The sequence below is a fragment of the Oncorhynchus keta genome, chromosome 18 (genome assembly GCF_023373465.1).
Source record: "Oncorhynchus keta strain PuntledgeMale-10-30-2019 chromosome 18, Oket_V2, whole genome shotgun sequence".
In the NCBI taxonomy this organism is placed as follows: domain Eukaryota; kingdom Metazoa; phylum Chordata; class Actinopteri; order Salmoniformes; family Salmonidae; genus Oncorhynchus; species Oncorhynchus keta.
Genome location: NC_068438.1, coordinates 54,492,300 through 54,507,447, shown reverse-complemented (window position 1 = coordinate 54,507,447; position 15,148 = coordinate 54,492,300). Strand labels below are relative to the sequence as shown.

General features: G+C 43.1%; 1 protein-coding gene across 4 annotated transcripts in view; it reads right to left on the bottom strand.

The window, feature by feature from the left end:
* The window catches only part of tenm4 (teneurin transmembrane protein 4), a 783,671-nt gene that overhangs the window by 26,036 nt on the left and 742,487 nt on the right, over nucleotides 1-15,148 (bottom strand). For all 4 annotated transcript variants that reach the window (XM_052468712.1, XM_052468713.1, XM_052468714.1 and 1 more), the window contains 6 exons: nucleotides 14,224-14,520; nucleotides 10,737-11,110; nucleotides 8,779-9,157; nucleotides 7,068-7,358; nucleotides 5,946-6,220; nucleotides 4,317-4,612 (listed from right to left, as the gene is read on the bottom strand). In XM_052468712.1, coding sequence (XP_052324672.1) covers nucleotides 4,317-4,612; nucleotides 5,946-6,220; nucleotides 7,068-7,358; nucleotides 8,779-9,157; nucleotides 10,737-11,110; nucleotides 14,224-14,520 — 1,912 coding nt within the window. The remainder of the gene's footprint in view (nucleotides 1-4,316; nucleotides 4,613-5,945; nucleotides 6,221-7,067; nucleotides 7,359-8,778; nucleotides 9,158-10,736; nucleotides 11,111-14,223; nucleotides 14,521-15,148) is intronic.

The following is a 15,148-nucleotide window of genomic DNA, read 5'->3' as shown; positions in this document are numbered from 1 at the left end:
ATAAACATCATTAAACATTCACCTGGTCTACACAGGTGAGAGCCCGTCATAAACATCATTAAACATTCACCTGGTCTACACAGGTGAGAGCCCGTCATAAACATCATTAAACATTCACCTGGTCTACACAGGTGACACCTCTCAGAGAGAGCCTGTCATAAACATCATTAAACATTAACCTGGTCTACACAGGTGAGAGCCCGTCATAAACATAATTAAACATTCACCAGGTCTACTTAGGTGCTTTATTTATAGTAGCTTTTCCACCAAACTGTGTTTTTCTAACATGGCTTAATAAGGTGACAATGGGCTTTAAATCACATCCCCAGAAAGAGCTTTAAATCACATCCCCATAAAGAGCTTTAAATCACATCCCCAGAAAGAGCTTTAAATCACATCCCCAGAAGAGCTTTAAATCACATCCCCAGAAAGAGCTTTAAATCACATCCCCAGAAGAGCTTTAAATCACATCCCCAGAAAGAGCTTTAAATCACATCCCCAGAAAGAGCTTTAAATCACATCCCCAGAAAGAGCTTTAAATCACATCCCCAGAAAGAGCTTTAAATCACACCCCCAGAAAGAGCTTTAAATCACACCCCCAGAAAGAGCTTTAAATCACACCCCCAGAAAGAGCTTTAAATCACATCCCCATAAAGAGCTTTAAATCACATCCCCAGAAAGAGCTTTAAATCACATCCCCATAAAGAGCTTCAAATCACATCCCCAGAAATAGCTTTCAATCACATCCCCAGCAGCGCCTCTTCAACCTCAGGAGGCTGAAGAAATTCGGCTTGTTACCAAAAGCACTCACAAACTTCTACAGATGCACAATCGAGGCAACTGCTCCGCCCTCAACCGTAAGGCTCTCCAGAGGGTAGTGAGGTCTGCACAACGCATCACCGGGGGCAAACTACCTGCCCTCCAGGACACCTACACCACCCGATGTTACAGGAAGGCCATAAAGATCATCAAGGACATCAACCACCCGAACTACTGCCTGTTCACCCCGCTATCATCCAGAAGGCGAGGTCAGTACAGGTGCATCAGAGCTGGGACCGAGAGACTGAAAAACAACTTTTATCGCAAGGCCATCAGACTGTTAAACAGCCACCACTAACATTGAGTGGCTGCTGCCAACACACTGACATTGACACTGACCCAACTCCAGCCACTTTAATAATGGGAATTGATGGGAAATGATGTAAATATATCACTAGCCACTTTAAACAATGCTACCTTATATAATGTTACTTACCCTACATTATTCATCTCATATGCATACGTATATACTGTACTCTACATCATCGACTGCATCCTTATGTAATACATGTATCACTAGCCACTTTAACTATGCCACTTTGTTTACTTTGTCTACATACTCATCTCATATGTATATACTGTACTCGATACCATCTACTGTATGCTGCTCTGTACCATCACTCATTCATATATCCTTATGTACATATTCTTTATCCCCTTACACTGTGTATAAGACAGTAGTTTTGGAATTGTTAGTTAGATTACTTGTTGGTTATTACTGCATTGTCGGAACTAGAAGCACAAGCATTTCGCTACACTCGCATTAACATCTGCTAACCATGTGTATGTGACAAATAAAATTTGATTTGATTTGATTTCAATCACATTCCAGAAACAGCTTTAAATCACATCCCCAAAAGAGCATGAAAGTGGGACTGAAGCAGAGTAGATACTGAGTCATTTGTTATGTCAACCCCCTCCAAATAGCTCTATTCATTATGGGCAGTAGAGTTATTCTCTGGGTTCCACGTTTAGGCACCTCTTCAGTTATTCACGGCTGCATTGTGGCACCTGACCAGAGATGTTTTAAATAAGGATTTTTTGGGGGTTTGAAGACAATGAAAGGACCCAGGTAATCAGCTGAATGGAATGGAAATGTCAGCACCATCAATCACAATAGAGAAACCTCTCTGGTGAGGAAGCTATAAGGCTGCGTTCCAAATGGACCCTGTTCACTATATAGTGCACTACTTCGGACCAGTACATTATGTCGGGAATAAGGTGCCATTTTGGGACGCACGTTTTATCTAACAGGAAGAAATCACTGTGGTTATATCTAACAGGCTACTTAGCATTCCTCCTTCAGTCTAGTGGAGGGCCATAGAGCTGATCTGAGATATGTTATGCTCCTTCAGTCTAGTGGAGGGCCATAGAGCTGATCTGAGATCTGTTATGCTCCTTCAGTCTAGTGGAGGGCCATAGAGCTGATCTGAGATCTGTTATGCTCCTTCAGTCTAATGGAGGGCCATAGAGCTGATCGGAGATCTGTTATGCTCCTTCAGTCTAATGGAGGACCATAGAGCTGATCTGAGATCTGTTATGCTCCTTCAGTCTAGTGGAGGGCCATAGAGCTGATCGGAGATCTGTTATGCTCCTTCAGTCTAATGGAGGACCATAGAGCTGATCTGAGATCTGTTATGCTCCTTCAGTCTAATGGAGGACCATAGAGCTGATCTGAGATCTGTTATGCTCCTTCAGTCTTGTGGAGGGCCATAGAGCTGATCTGAGATATGTTATGCTCCTTTAGTCTTGTGGAGGACCATAGAGCTGATCTGAGATCTGTTATGCTCCTTCAGTCTAGTGGAGGGCCATAGAGCTGATCTGAGATCTGTTATGCTCCTTCAGTCTAACGGAGGGCCATAGAGCTGATCTGAGATCTGTTATGCTCCTTCAGTCTTGTGGAGGGCCATAGAGCTGATCTGAGATATGTTATGCTCCTTCAGTCTTGTGGAGGACCATAGAGCTGATCTGAGATCTGTTATGCTCCTTCAGTCTAGTGGAGGGCCATAGAGCTGATCTGAGATCTGTTATGCTCCTTCAGTCTAACGGAGGGCCATAGAGCTGATCTGAGATCTGTTATGCTCCTTCAGTCTAGTGGAGGGCCATAGAGCTGATCTGAGATCTGTTATGCTCCTTCAGTCTTGTGGAGGGCCATAGAGCTGATCTGAGATCTGTTATGCTCCTTCAGTCTAGTGGAGGGCCATAGAGCTGATCGGAGATCTGTTATGCTCCTTCAGTCTAATGGAGGACCATAGAGCTGATCTGAGATCTGTTATGCTCCTTCAGTCTAGTGGAGGGCCATAGAGCTGATCTGAGATCTGTTATGCTCCTTCAGTCTTGTGGAGGGCCATAGAGCTGATCTGAGATCTGTTATGCTCCTTCAGTCTAGTGGAGGGCCATAGAGCTGATCTGAGATCTGTTATGCTCCTTCAGTCTAGTGGAGGACCATAGAGCTGATCTGAGATCTGTTATGCTCCTTCAGTCTAGTGGAGGGCCATAGAGCTGATCTGAGATCTGTTGAAAGGTCTACTCTGTGATATTGACAGCTCTTTGTCATAATTTAAATGAATGATATATATATACCCATTGCTTCTTGAAGAAGTGCCTCGCCAAACCTAGCTCTGTCTAGTAACAGCCTGGGTACTACAGACAGCAGTAGTGTGCTGATCCTGGATCAGTTTAGTCAGCCACACAATCAAATCAAATCAAATGTTATTTGTCACATACACATGGTTAGCAGATGTTAATGCGAGTGTAGCGAAATGCTTGTGCTTATAGTTCCGACAATGCAGTGATAACCAACAAGTAATCTAACCTAACAATTCCAAAACTACTGTCTTATACACAGTGTAAGGGGATAAAGAATATGTACATAAGGATATATGAATGAGTGATGGTACAGAGCAGCATAGGCAAGATACAGTAGATGGTATGGAGTACAGTATATGCATATGAGATGAGTAATGTAGGGTATGTAAACATTATACAAAGTGGCATTGTTTAAAGTGACTAGTGATACATTTATTACACCCAATTTTTCCATTATTAAAGTGGCTAGAGGTTTGAGTCAGTATGTTGGCAGCAGACACTCAATGTTAGTAATGGCTGTTTAACAGTCTGATGGCCTTGAGATAGAAGCTGTTTTTCAACTGTAGACCAGAACAGTAGTCTAACTGTAGACCAGAACAGTAGTCTAACTGTAGACCAGAACAGTAGTCTAACTGTAGACCAGAACAGTAGTCTTACTGTAAACCAGAACAGTAGTCTTACTGTAGACCAGAACAGTTGCAGCATGGTGACTGCTTTCTCTCTCTCATTCATTCCATTCCGTTTCTCTGCCAATATATACACAATAATTCTTCCCTCCCTCCCTCCCTCCCTCCCTCCCTCCCTCCCTCCCTCCCTCCCTCCCTCCCTCCCTCCCTCCCTCCCTCCCTCCCTCCCTCCCTCCCTCCCTCCCTCCCTCCCTCCCTCCCTCCCTCCCTCCTCAGACTGACCTGTCATGTAACACTTGGTCTCCAGGCTGTTGCTGAGAGGGTTGTTGTTCTTAAACATGTACAGATTGAAAGGGACTATGTTGTTGGCGTTCAGCCTGCTCCACACCTCATGGTCCGGCGTGGTCCATCGCCCGGCCATGGTATCATAGTCCCTCCGGCCCATGTGTACCAGGCGGCTCAGGGGCTCATACAGACCACCCTGGTACCCCAGGATGAGGTGGAAGCTTGGGTTGGAGTCCAGGTACACCTCCCCGAAAGCAGTGTGGAGGATCTGCTTGATCATCAGGCCAGAGCCACTGAAATAAAGAACACCAAAATGAGTCCAAGGGGGTACTTCCTTAATGACACTCTGTTCCCTATATAGCGTACCCCTGTTCCTCCATTCCAATCATTTCGGATAAATTACGTCACTGTATAAAACAAGAAACAAAAACACTTCTGTACGACAATTAAGGAATCATCTAATATAATATTTAATATCTAATATTTGTGAGACGAAGTGTAGATATGTGGTTTCCACCGTGAAGCATGGAGGAGGAGGTGTGATGGTGTTGGGGTGCTTTGCTGGTGACACTCTCTGTGATATATTTAGAATTGAAGGCACACTTAACCAGCATGGCTACAACAGCATTCTGCAGTGATACACCATCCCATCTGGTTTACACTTAGTGGGACTATTGTTTTTCAAGAGGACAATAACCCAACACACACCTCCAGGCTGTGTAAGGGCTATTTGACCAAGAAGGAGAGTGATGTTGTGCTGCCAAGAAGGAGAGTGATGGAGTGCTATATCAGATGACCTGGCCTCCACAATCACCCGACCTCAACCCAACTGAGATGGTTTGGGATGAGTATATTTAACCCTTATTTTACAAGGTAAGTTGACTGAGAACACATTATCATTTACAGCAACTACCTTGGGAATAGTTACTGGGGAGAGGAGGGGGATGAAATAGCCAATCGGATACTGGGGATGATTATGTGACCGTGATGGTATGAGGGCCAGATTGAGAATTTATCCAGGACACCGGGGTTAACACCCTTACGATAAGTGCCATGGGTTCTTTAATGACCACAGGACACCTGTTTTATCGGCCCATCCAAAAGACGTTGGACCGCAGAGTGAAGGAAAGCAGCCAACAAGTGCTCAGCATATGTGGGAACCCCTTCAAGACTGTTGGAAAAACATTCCAGGTGAAGCTGGTTGAGAGAATGCCAAGAGTGTGCAAAGCTGTCATCAAGGCAAAGGGTGGCTACTTTGAAGAATCACAAATATAACATATATTTTGATTTCTTTAACACTTTTTTGGTTACTACATGACTCCATATGTGTTATTTAATATGTGTGATGTCTTCACTATTATTCAATATATATATATATATATATATACAATATAGAAAATAGTACAAATAAAGTGTGTCCAAACTTCTGACTGGTACGGTATAAATATATATATATTTTTTTTATACATTATTTGTACTTTATTTCAAGTTTGAGAAAATAGAGTCATTGACATTAATACAACAGAGATAAAACAATATTATTCTTCTACTGAGCCAAAAGTGAACTTATCCTCCCACGGACATCATGACGAAGTTAAGATTCGCTGCCCCTCCCCCCATAATCACCTGAAGACGGCCTGCGGCGTGCCGATTGTATCACACGCTACATAAAACTCATCCCCACTACTGAGCTCCATGGAGAACAGGTGTCCTTGCAGGTCGTAGTAGAGGGAAGAGATCTCTGAGCTGGTGTGGTTGTACATGTGAGTGACCCGGGTGGGACTGGACAGGTCAGCATAGAAGAACTGGAGGTGGTGCCCGAGACTGGACCTAGATGAGACCCTCCGACCCAGACCATCGTACCGGTAGCGGATACTCCAGCCGCTCACCCGGTTGTAGACCTTAACAAGAAACATATCAATCAATAAAAGAAGAAAAAAATAGTTACTATATTTGATCAACACCTTTTATACAACACTTGAGGACACCTTACGTTAAAAAGATTTGCCTTACGTTAAAAAGATTTGCCTTACGTTAAAAAGATTTGCCTTACGTTAAAAAGATTTGCCTTACGTTAAAAAGATTTACCTTACGTTAAAAAGGTTTATCTTACGTTAAAAATGTTTACCTTACGTTAAAAATATTTACCTTACGTTAAAAAGATTTACCTTACGTTAAAAAGATTTACCTTACGTTAAAATGATTTAGCTAGCAGGAACATATTCAAGACCGAGCATCGGCTAGCAGGAACGTATTCAAGACAGAGCATCGGCTAGCAGGAACATATTCAAGACAGAGCATCGGCTAGCAGGAACATATTCAAGACAGAGCATCGGCTAGCAGGAACATATTCAAGACAGAGCATCGGCTAGCAGGAACATATTCAAGACAGAGCATCGGCTAGCAGGAACGTATTCAAGACAGAGCATCGGCTAGCAGGAACATATTCAAGACAGAGCATCGGCTAGAAGGAACGTATTCAAGACAGAGCATCGGCTAGCAGGAACATATTCAAGACAGAGCATCGGCTAGCAGGAACGTATTCAAGACAGAGCATCGGCTAGCAGGAACGTATTCAAGACAGAGCATCGGCTAGCAGGGACATATTCAAACACAGAGCATCGGCTAGCAGGAAGATATTCAAGACAGAGCATCGGCTAGCAGGAAGAGTTTTGAGCTGTTTTTGAAAGTGTCCACTGTGTGGTTTTATAAAGCATCAACTGTGAGGGAGTGTTGCTACTATCTTACCTTAACCAGTAGTCCAGGCGAGCTGTACTCAAAGAATTCGTTCCCTCTCTGCTTCAGAAAGCCGTCCTCGTCCATGCGATACTGGACGTCTCCCAGCCTGGTGATGCGGTCTCGGAGGTCGTAACGTAGCGGCGTGAGGCGGGCGCTGTTCCCGGGGCTCAGCAGGTGAAGGTTACCGTTCAGGTCATAGCTGTAACGCCACAGTGGCTTGTCGTTGACAGACACTACCTGGAGCTGCCCATCAGCATCGTATTCATAGGTATACCGAGTAGTGTTGGCATACGGACCCACCTTAGAGAAACAAAACATGGATTGGTCAATCAATCAATCAATCAATCAATCAATCAATCAATCAATCAATCAATCAGTCGATCAATCTATAGGTGTTGGTGTACAGACCCACCTTACTAATCCTTACTTAATCAATCAATCAAATGTGATTATAATTAAGCAACAATAAGGCCGGAGGGGGTGCGGTATATGGCCAATATACCACGGCTAAGGGCCGTTCTTATGCATGACACAACGCGGAGTGCCTGGACACAGCCCTTCGCCGTGGTATATTGGCCATATACCACAAACCCCCGAGGGTCCTTATTGCTGATATAAACTGGTTACCAACGTAATGAGCAGGGAATATACCCAGTATGGTATATGGTCTGATATACCACAGGATTTCAGCCAATCAGAATTCAGGGCTCGAACCACCCGGTTTATTAAATCCTATAACATGCTCTGGATAAGAGAGTCTACTAAATGACTCACTACTGTAGTGTCTCTGGATAAGAGAGTCTGTTATATGACTCACTACTGTAGTGTCTCTGGATAAGAGAGTCTGTTTAATGACTCACTACTCTAGTGGCTCTGGATAAGAGTCTACTAAATGACTCACTACTGTAGTGGCTCTGGATAAGAGAGTCTGTTAAATGACTCACTACTGTCGTGTCTCTGGATAAGAGAGTCTGTTTAATGACTCACTACTGTAGTGTCTCTGGATAAGAGAGTCTGTTATATGACTCACTACTGTAGTGGCTCTGGATAAGAGAGTCTGTTAAATGACTCACTACTGTAGTGGCTCTGGATAAGAGAGTCTGTTATATGACTCACTACTGTAGTGGCTCTGGATCAGAGAGTCTACTAAATGACTCACTACTGTCGTGTCTCTGGATAAGAGAGTCTGTTTAATGACTCACTACTCTAGTGGCTCTGGATAAGAGTCTACTAAATGACTCACTACTGTAGTGGCTCTGGATAAGAGAGTCTGTTAAATGACTCACTACTGTCGTGTCTCTGCATAAGAGAGTCTGTTATATGACTCACTACTGTAGTGGCTCTGGATAAGAGAGTCTGTTAAATGACTCACTACTGTCGTGTCTCTGCATAAGAGAGTCTGTTTAATGACTCACTACTCTAGTGGCTCTGGATAAGAGTCTACTAAATGACTCACTACTGTAGTGTCTCTGCATAAGAGAGTCTGTTATATGACTCACTACTGTAGTGGCTCTGGATAAGAGAGTCTGTTAAATGACTCACGTAAACCGTTCGAACGGTGTTCTGATAACAAAGAAGAAGACATTTGCTGTCATATACTTCAAATGTGTCTAATTCTACTGTCTACTTGTCTGTTTTATCCTGTGAGTGACTCTTGGGAGATGACCTACAAGAGATCCTAAAGCAAACAGCACAGAAAGAAAGAGCTGACCAGACCAACCTTGAGTTCCTTGGCGACCACGCGTCCCATGTTATCGTACTGCACCATCATCCAGTACATGAGTGACCTGAAGATCTCGTACTGGACCTCCTTCACGCGGCCGTAGGCATCGAAGTGTTTGGTGTGTGTCATCACGGCCGTGGTGATTATCTGGTTGATGTCGTAGTAGATGACCCCGAACTTCCCAAACTGCTCCGTCTTCCCCGACACGTCATCGTAGCGATACAGGTCAATGGGGAGAGGAGTCTCGTTGATCACCGCTTGCATGCTGGTGACCCGGAAGCTGTTGTCATAGACGTAGTCGAAGCGTGCGTTGACCATCCCCTCTTCGCTGAACCTAAAGATCTGCCTGTCGATGAGTGGGCCGATCTGACGGTACCTGTAGTGTAGTGAACATTAATGTCAGTCCAGTCCATGTTTTTTGGTTAGTTAGTTAGCTGTTGTTAAAGTAGGCTAGTCTAGCTTAGGGGTGTGTTTTTGAATACTTATTGTTTCTTTCCTTGGGTCCAGCTCAGCCCCTTTTCCTGCTCCCCCCCATTACCGTGTGTTTTACAATAAACTTAGAGTTTGACGGTAGATTTCTGTTGTCGTGGTTATTTCGTTCACACTTTTACTTTGTCACAATAATAATTTGCATGAGTTATGTTACGGGTCTCATTACCATCCCCCCCTAGACCGTCGGGCCAAAAGGGATTCGTAACAACAACCCTAACCCTAACCTAACCCAACCCTAACCCTAACCCAACCCTAACCATAACCTAACCCTAACCCAACCCTAACCCTAACCCAACCCTAACCATAACCTAACCCTAACCCTAACCCAACCCTAACCCTAACCCAACCCTAACCATAACCTAACCCTAACCCTAACCCAACCCTAACCATAACCTAACCCTAACCCAACCCTAACCCAACTCAAACCCAACCCTAACCTAACCCAACCTAACCCTAACCCTAACCCTAACCCAACCCTAACCCTAACCCTAACCCTAACCCAACCCTAACCATAACCTAACCCTAACCCAACCCTAACCTAACCCAACCCTAACCCTAACCCAACCCTAACCATAACCTAACCCTAACCCAACCCTAACCCAACTCAAACCCTAACACTAACCTAACCCTAACACCAACCCAACCCTAACACCAACACCAACCCAACCCTAACCTAACCCTAACACCAACCCAACCCTAACCCTAACCCTAACACCAACCCAACCCTAACACCAACCCAACCCTAACCTAACCCTAACACCAACCCAACCCTAACCCTAACACCAACCCAACCCTAACCCTAACACCAACCCAACCCTAACCCTAACACCAACCCAACCCTAACCCTAACACCAACCCAACCCTAACCCTAACACCAACCCAACCCTAACCCTAACACCAACCCAACCCTAACCCTAACACCAACCCAACCCTAACCCTAACACCAACCCTAACCTAACCCTAACACCAACCCAACCCTAACCCTAACACCAACCCAACCTAACCCTAACACCAACCCAACCCTAACCCTAACACCAACCCAACCCTAACCCTAACACCAACCCAACCCTAACCCTAACACCAACCCAACCCTAACCCTAACACCAACCCAACCTAACCCTAACCCAACCCAACCCTAACCCTAACACCAACCCAACCCTAACACCAACCCAACCTAACCCTAACACCAACCCAACCCTAACCCTAACACCAACCCAACCCTAACCCTAACACCAACCCTAACCTAACCTAACACCAACCCAACCCAACCCTAACCCTAACACCAAACCAACCCTAACCTAACCTAACACCAACCCAACCCAACCCAACCCTAACCATAACACCAACCCAACCCTAACCTAACCTAACACCAAACCAACCCTAACCTAACCTAACACCAACCCAACCCAACCCAACCCTAACCCTAACACCAACCCAACCCTAACCTAACCCAACCACAGTACCTTATAGTGCAGGTGGTTCCTTCAGTCTGCAGGTTCACCACCTTCAGCATCCCTGCCGCCTCATCGTAGGTAAACGCAATGCGTGTGGTATCGTAGAGCATCTCCAGTAGCTTGGCCAGCTTGCCGTACTTATACATCACCCTGCGCCCTGTGCCCAGGTAGCTCGTCTGCATTAGCTGGCCGTCTTCACTGTAGTCCTGCAGTACCGACGCGTTCCCCTCAGAGGGGCGGTACGTGTTCCTATAGTAACCAACGGAGCGGGTGGTCTCCAGGGTGAAGCGGGCCACGTTGGGCATGGTCACAGAGGAGAGGCGGTCGTTCTTGTCGAACTCAAAGATGTACTGACGCTGACTGTGGAGGAGCAGTACCATGGACTGAGGAGCAGAGAGGAGAGTGGGTTACCAATGGCGGTGGCTAAAATGGCGCCCTATTCCCTAATAGTGCACTGCATTTGAAGAAGACCCAAAGGATTGTGCTCTACACAGGCACACTACACAGGAGAGAACATCTGTTAGATATTAGGAATGCTGTAAATGAGGTAAATTGACAAGAGTCATTTTATTATGGGGTATTTTCTATAGTTTCCTTTCAAGCCCTTTTCCTGAGTACCTACAGACAATACTGCACTGGCTAAACATACTGTATCCATACATTACACAAGCTGCTAGAGACATGCACAAGAGGCTCCCCGTCTGGTATAAAAAAGACATACAAATGTCAAACGCGACAAAAACAACAGCCAGACTCTACCGAAGTGTGTTACGCATTTAAGTCAGGAGCCAAGCTGTGAGATTCAACAACAGTTTTTATGGCTTCAATCGGGTAAGAAAGTATTGGGTTGGCAAATAATTAAATCACTGTGCAGTCTGCTGTCACAGCAGGCTATCATTCCAGCTTTGAATCAGACACTTAAGAGCTGCTAAACTGACTTCAGACCACTAATGGGATGGCCATTTTGTTAAATTAAATGGTAAAACCTGTACTGTACGTTGTTCTTTCTGTCTCCCCAAAGATCCCAACTTTAATTAACAATGTGAAAGTGACATTTCATTCCTTTCTGCTCATCAGAGTCTATTTTAGGGGCAACGGCCCTGTCAAGCTGTCTGCACTAACAATGTATAATGGATGTATACATATTGCTAGAGAGAGACAGAGAGACAGAAAAACAGAGAAACAGAGAGACAGAGAGACAGAGAGACAGAGAAACAGAGAAACAGAGAGACAGAGAAACAGAGAGACAGAGAGACCGAGAAACAGAGAGACAGAAAAACAGAGTCAGAGAGACAGAGAGAAAGAGAAACAGAGAAACAGAGAAACAGAGAGAAAGAGAGAGAGACAGAGAGACAGAGAGACAGAAAAACAGAGAAACAGAGAGACAGAGAAACAGAGAAACAGAGAGAAAGAGAAACAGAGAAACAGAGAAACAGAGAGAAAGAGAGAGAGACAGAGAGACAGAGAAACAGAGAGAGAGAGAAAGAGAGAGAGACAGAGAAACAGAGAGAGAGAGACAGAGAGACAGAGAGAGAGAGACAGAGAGACAGAGAAACAGAGAGAAAGAGAGAGAGACAGAGAGACAGAGAGACAGAGAGACAGAGAGAGAGAGACAGAGAAACAGAGAGAGAGAGAAAGAGAGAGAGACAGAGAGACAGAGAGAGAGAGACAGAGAGACAGAGAAACAGAGAGAAAGAGAGAGAGACAGAGAGACAGAGAGACAGAGAGAGAGAGACAGAGAGACAGAGAAACAGAGAGAAAGAGAGAGAGAGAGACAGAGAGACAGAGAAACAGAGAGAAAGAGAGACAGAGAGACAGAGAAACAGAGAGAAAGAGAGAGAGACAGAGAGACAGAGAGACAGAGAGAGAGAGAGAGAGACAGAGAAACAGAGAGAAAGAGAGAGAGACAGAGAGACAGAGAGACAGAGAAACAGAGAGACAGAGAAACAGAGAAACAGAGAGAAAGAGAGAGAGAGACAGAGAGACAATCCTTAATTACAGCTCTCTACACATGTCTCAAACAGACAGAGGCCAGATAACGCAGCGCAAAGCTAAGAGTACAGTAGACAGGAGGATTTAAAAGGAAACTTTGAACCAGAAATCTTAAATCTGCTTTTAAGGGCCTCTTGCTGCTACTTGCCACTGAAATACCAATCACATTTTCTATTACAATACCCAGCCTGTATGTCTTTGACGTTTATCTGTAGTAGAGCAGGCGTTCTCCATTATTTTCAAACCCTCCGTACACTGTGTACCTACTGAACCCTGCGAATGTCTACCTTTAAAGTACAGTAGGTCTATATATCACGACTTTCATTGTATTTTATGTGTAGAGTTCATATAATTGTGTTTCCTATTCTCTGAGGATCTCTTCTTATTATCCCCTAATTAAATATGTATTAAAATGTTCTTCAAAGGATTCAAGAGCCTTCAGAAAGTATTCACACTCCTTGACTTTTTACAAAATGTAGTTGTTTTACAGCCTGAATTTCCAAATGGATTAAATTGAGATTTTCTGTCACTGTCCTACACACAATACTTCATAATGCCAAAGTGGAATTATGTTTTTTAAAATTTATTTAATATTATTTTTTTTTACAAATGTATTAAAAAACGAAAAGATGAAAATGTCTTTGAGTCAATAAGAATTCAACTCCTTTGGAAATCAGTTCAGGAGTAAACGTGTCATGTAATAATGGACTCTGTGTACAATAATAGTGTTTAACATGTTTTAATGACTACCTCATCTCTGTACCCCCACACATATAATTATCTGTAAGGCCCCTCAGTCGAGCAGTGAATTTCACAACACAGATTCAACCACAAAGACCAGGGAGGTTTTTCCAATGACTCAAAAAAGAAGGGCACCCATTGGTAGATGGGTAAAAATAAAGCAGACATAAAATATCCCTTTGATCCTGGTGAATTAATTACACTTTGGATGGTGTATCAATACACTCAGTCACTACAAAGATACAGGCATCCTAACTCAGTTGCCGGAGAGGAAGGAAACCGGTCAGGGATTTCACCATGAGGCCAATGTTGAGTTTAAAACAGTTACAGAGTTTAATGGCTGTGAGAGGAGAGAACTGAGGATGGATCAACAACATTGTAGTTACTCCACAATACTAACCTAAATGACAGAGTGGTAAGAAGGAAGTCTGTACAGAATACAAATATTCCAAAATATGCATCCTGTTTGCAACAAGGCACTAAAGTAAAACTGAAAAAAATGTAATCTTGAAAGACTCACAGCTGTAATCACTGCCAACAGTGATTCCAACATGTATTGACTCAGGGGTGTGAATAATTATGTAAATTAAATATTTCTGTATTTTATTTCCGATACATTTGCAAACATTTCTAAAAATGTTTTCACTTTGTCATTACGGGGCATTGTGTGTAGATGGGTGATAAAAAAACATTATATTGAATCAATTTTGAATTCAGACACAACATGGTATACATCAAGTGGAATACTAGAGGTGCTTTCTACCTTCTCCAGGTAAGTGTAGGTCCATGACTTCCCATCGGCAAAGATCTGCGACGTGATTCGACCATTCTGGTCGTACTCCATGCGTACAGACATGGTTCCTCGCTGGATGCCGGCCACGTGTCCGCCCGGGGAGTATGTGACGTTGACCCCATTGAGGCGGCTGCTGGGGGCCCAGAGCGTCGGGCGTCCGGCGTGGTCGTAGTGGATCCTTAACGTGAACTTCCTGTGGTCGTCGTAAACCTTCTCTGTACGTGTGATACGGTCAAAGTCCAGGGAGAGGAGGTTCCTGTTGTGGACCTAGGGGAGAGAAGACAAGGTCACTTCATTTGGTAAGACTTTACGTTTTACGTTTTTATCCAAAGTTACTAACAATCAGTGTATTCAAAAAGTTAAGTAGGAGACACATATCAGTTATTGAAAGTGTTCTACTTGAAGCTTGTAGGTATAATGCATTATTAATAATCCCCAGTTTACAATTGGCTCATTAATCCCCCTCCTCTCCCCTGGAACTATTCCCCAGGTCGTTGCTGCAAATGAGAACGTGTTCTCAGTCAACTTACCTGGGAAAATAACGGATAAATAAAAGAAGTAAAATAAAAATTAATTATTGTGCTATTACAGTGCATTATAATATAATAATAAAATAAAATAATAATAAATATAATAATATATATAATACTATATATAATATAATAATAATATCATAATATATATAATAATAATATAATAATAATATAATAATATATATATATAATAATAATATAATAATACTATATATAATATAATAATAATATATATAATACTATATATAATATCATAATATAATAATAAATATAATAATATATATAATACTTTATATAATATAATAATATATATAATAATATATATATATAATAATATAATAATATATATACATAATGATATA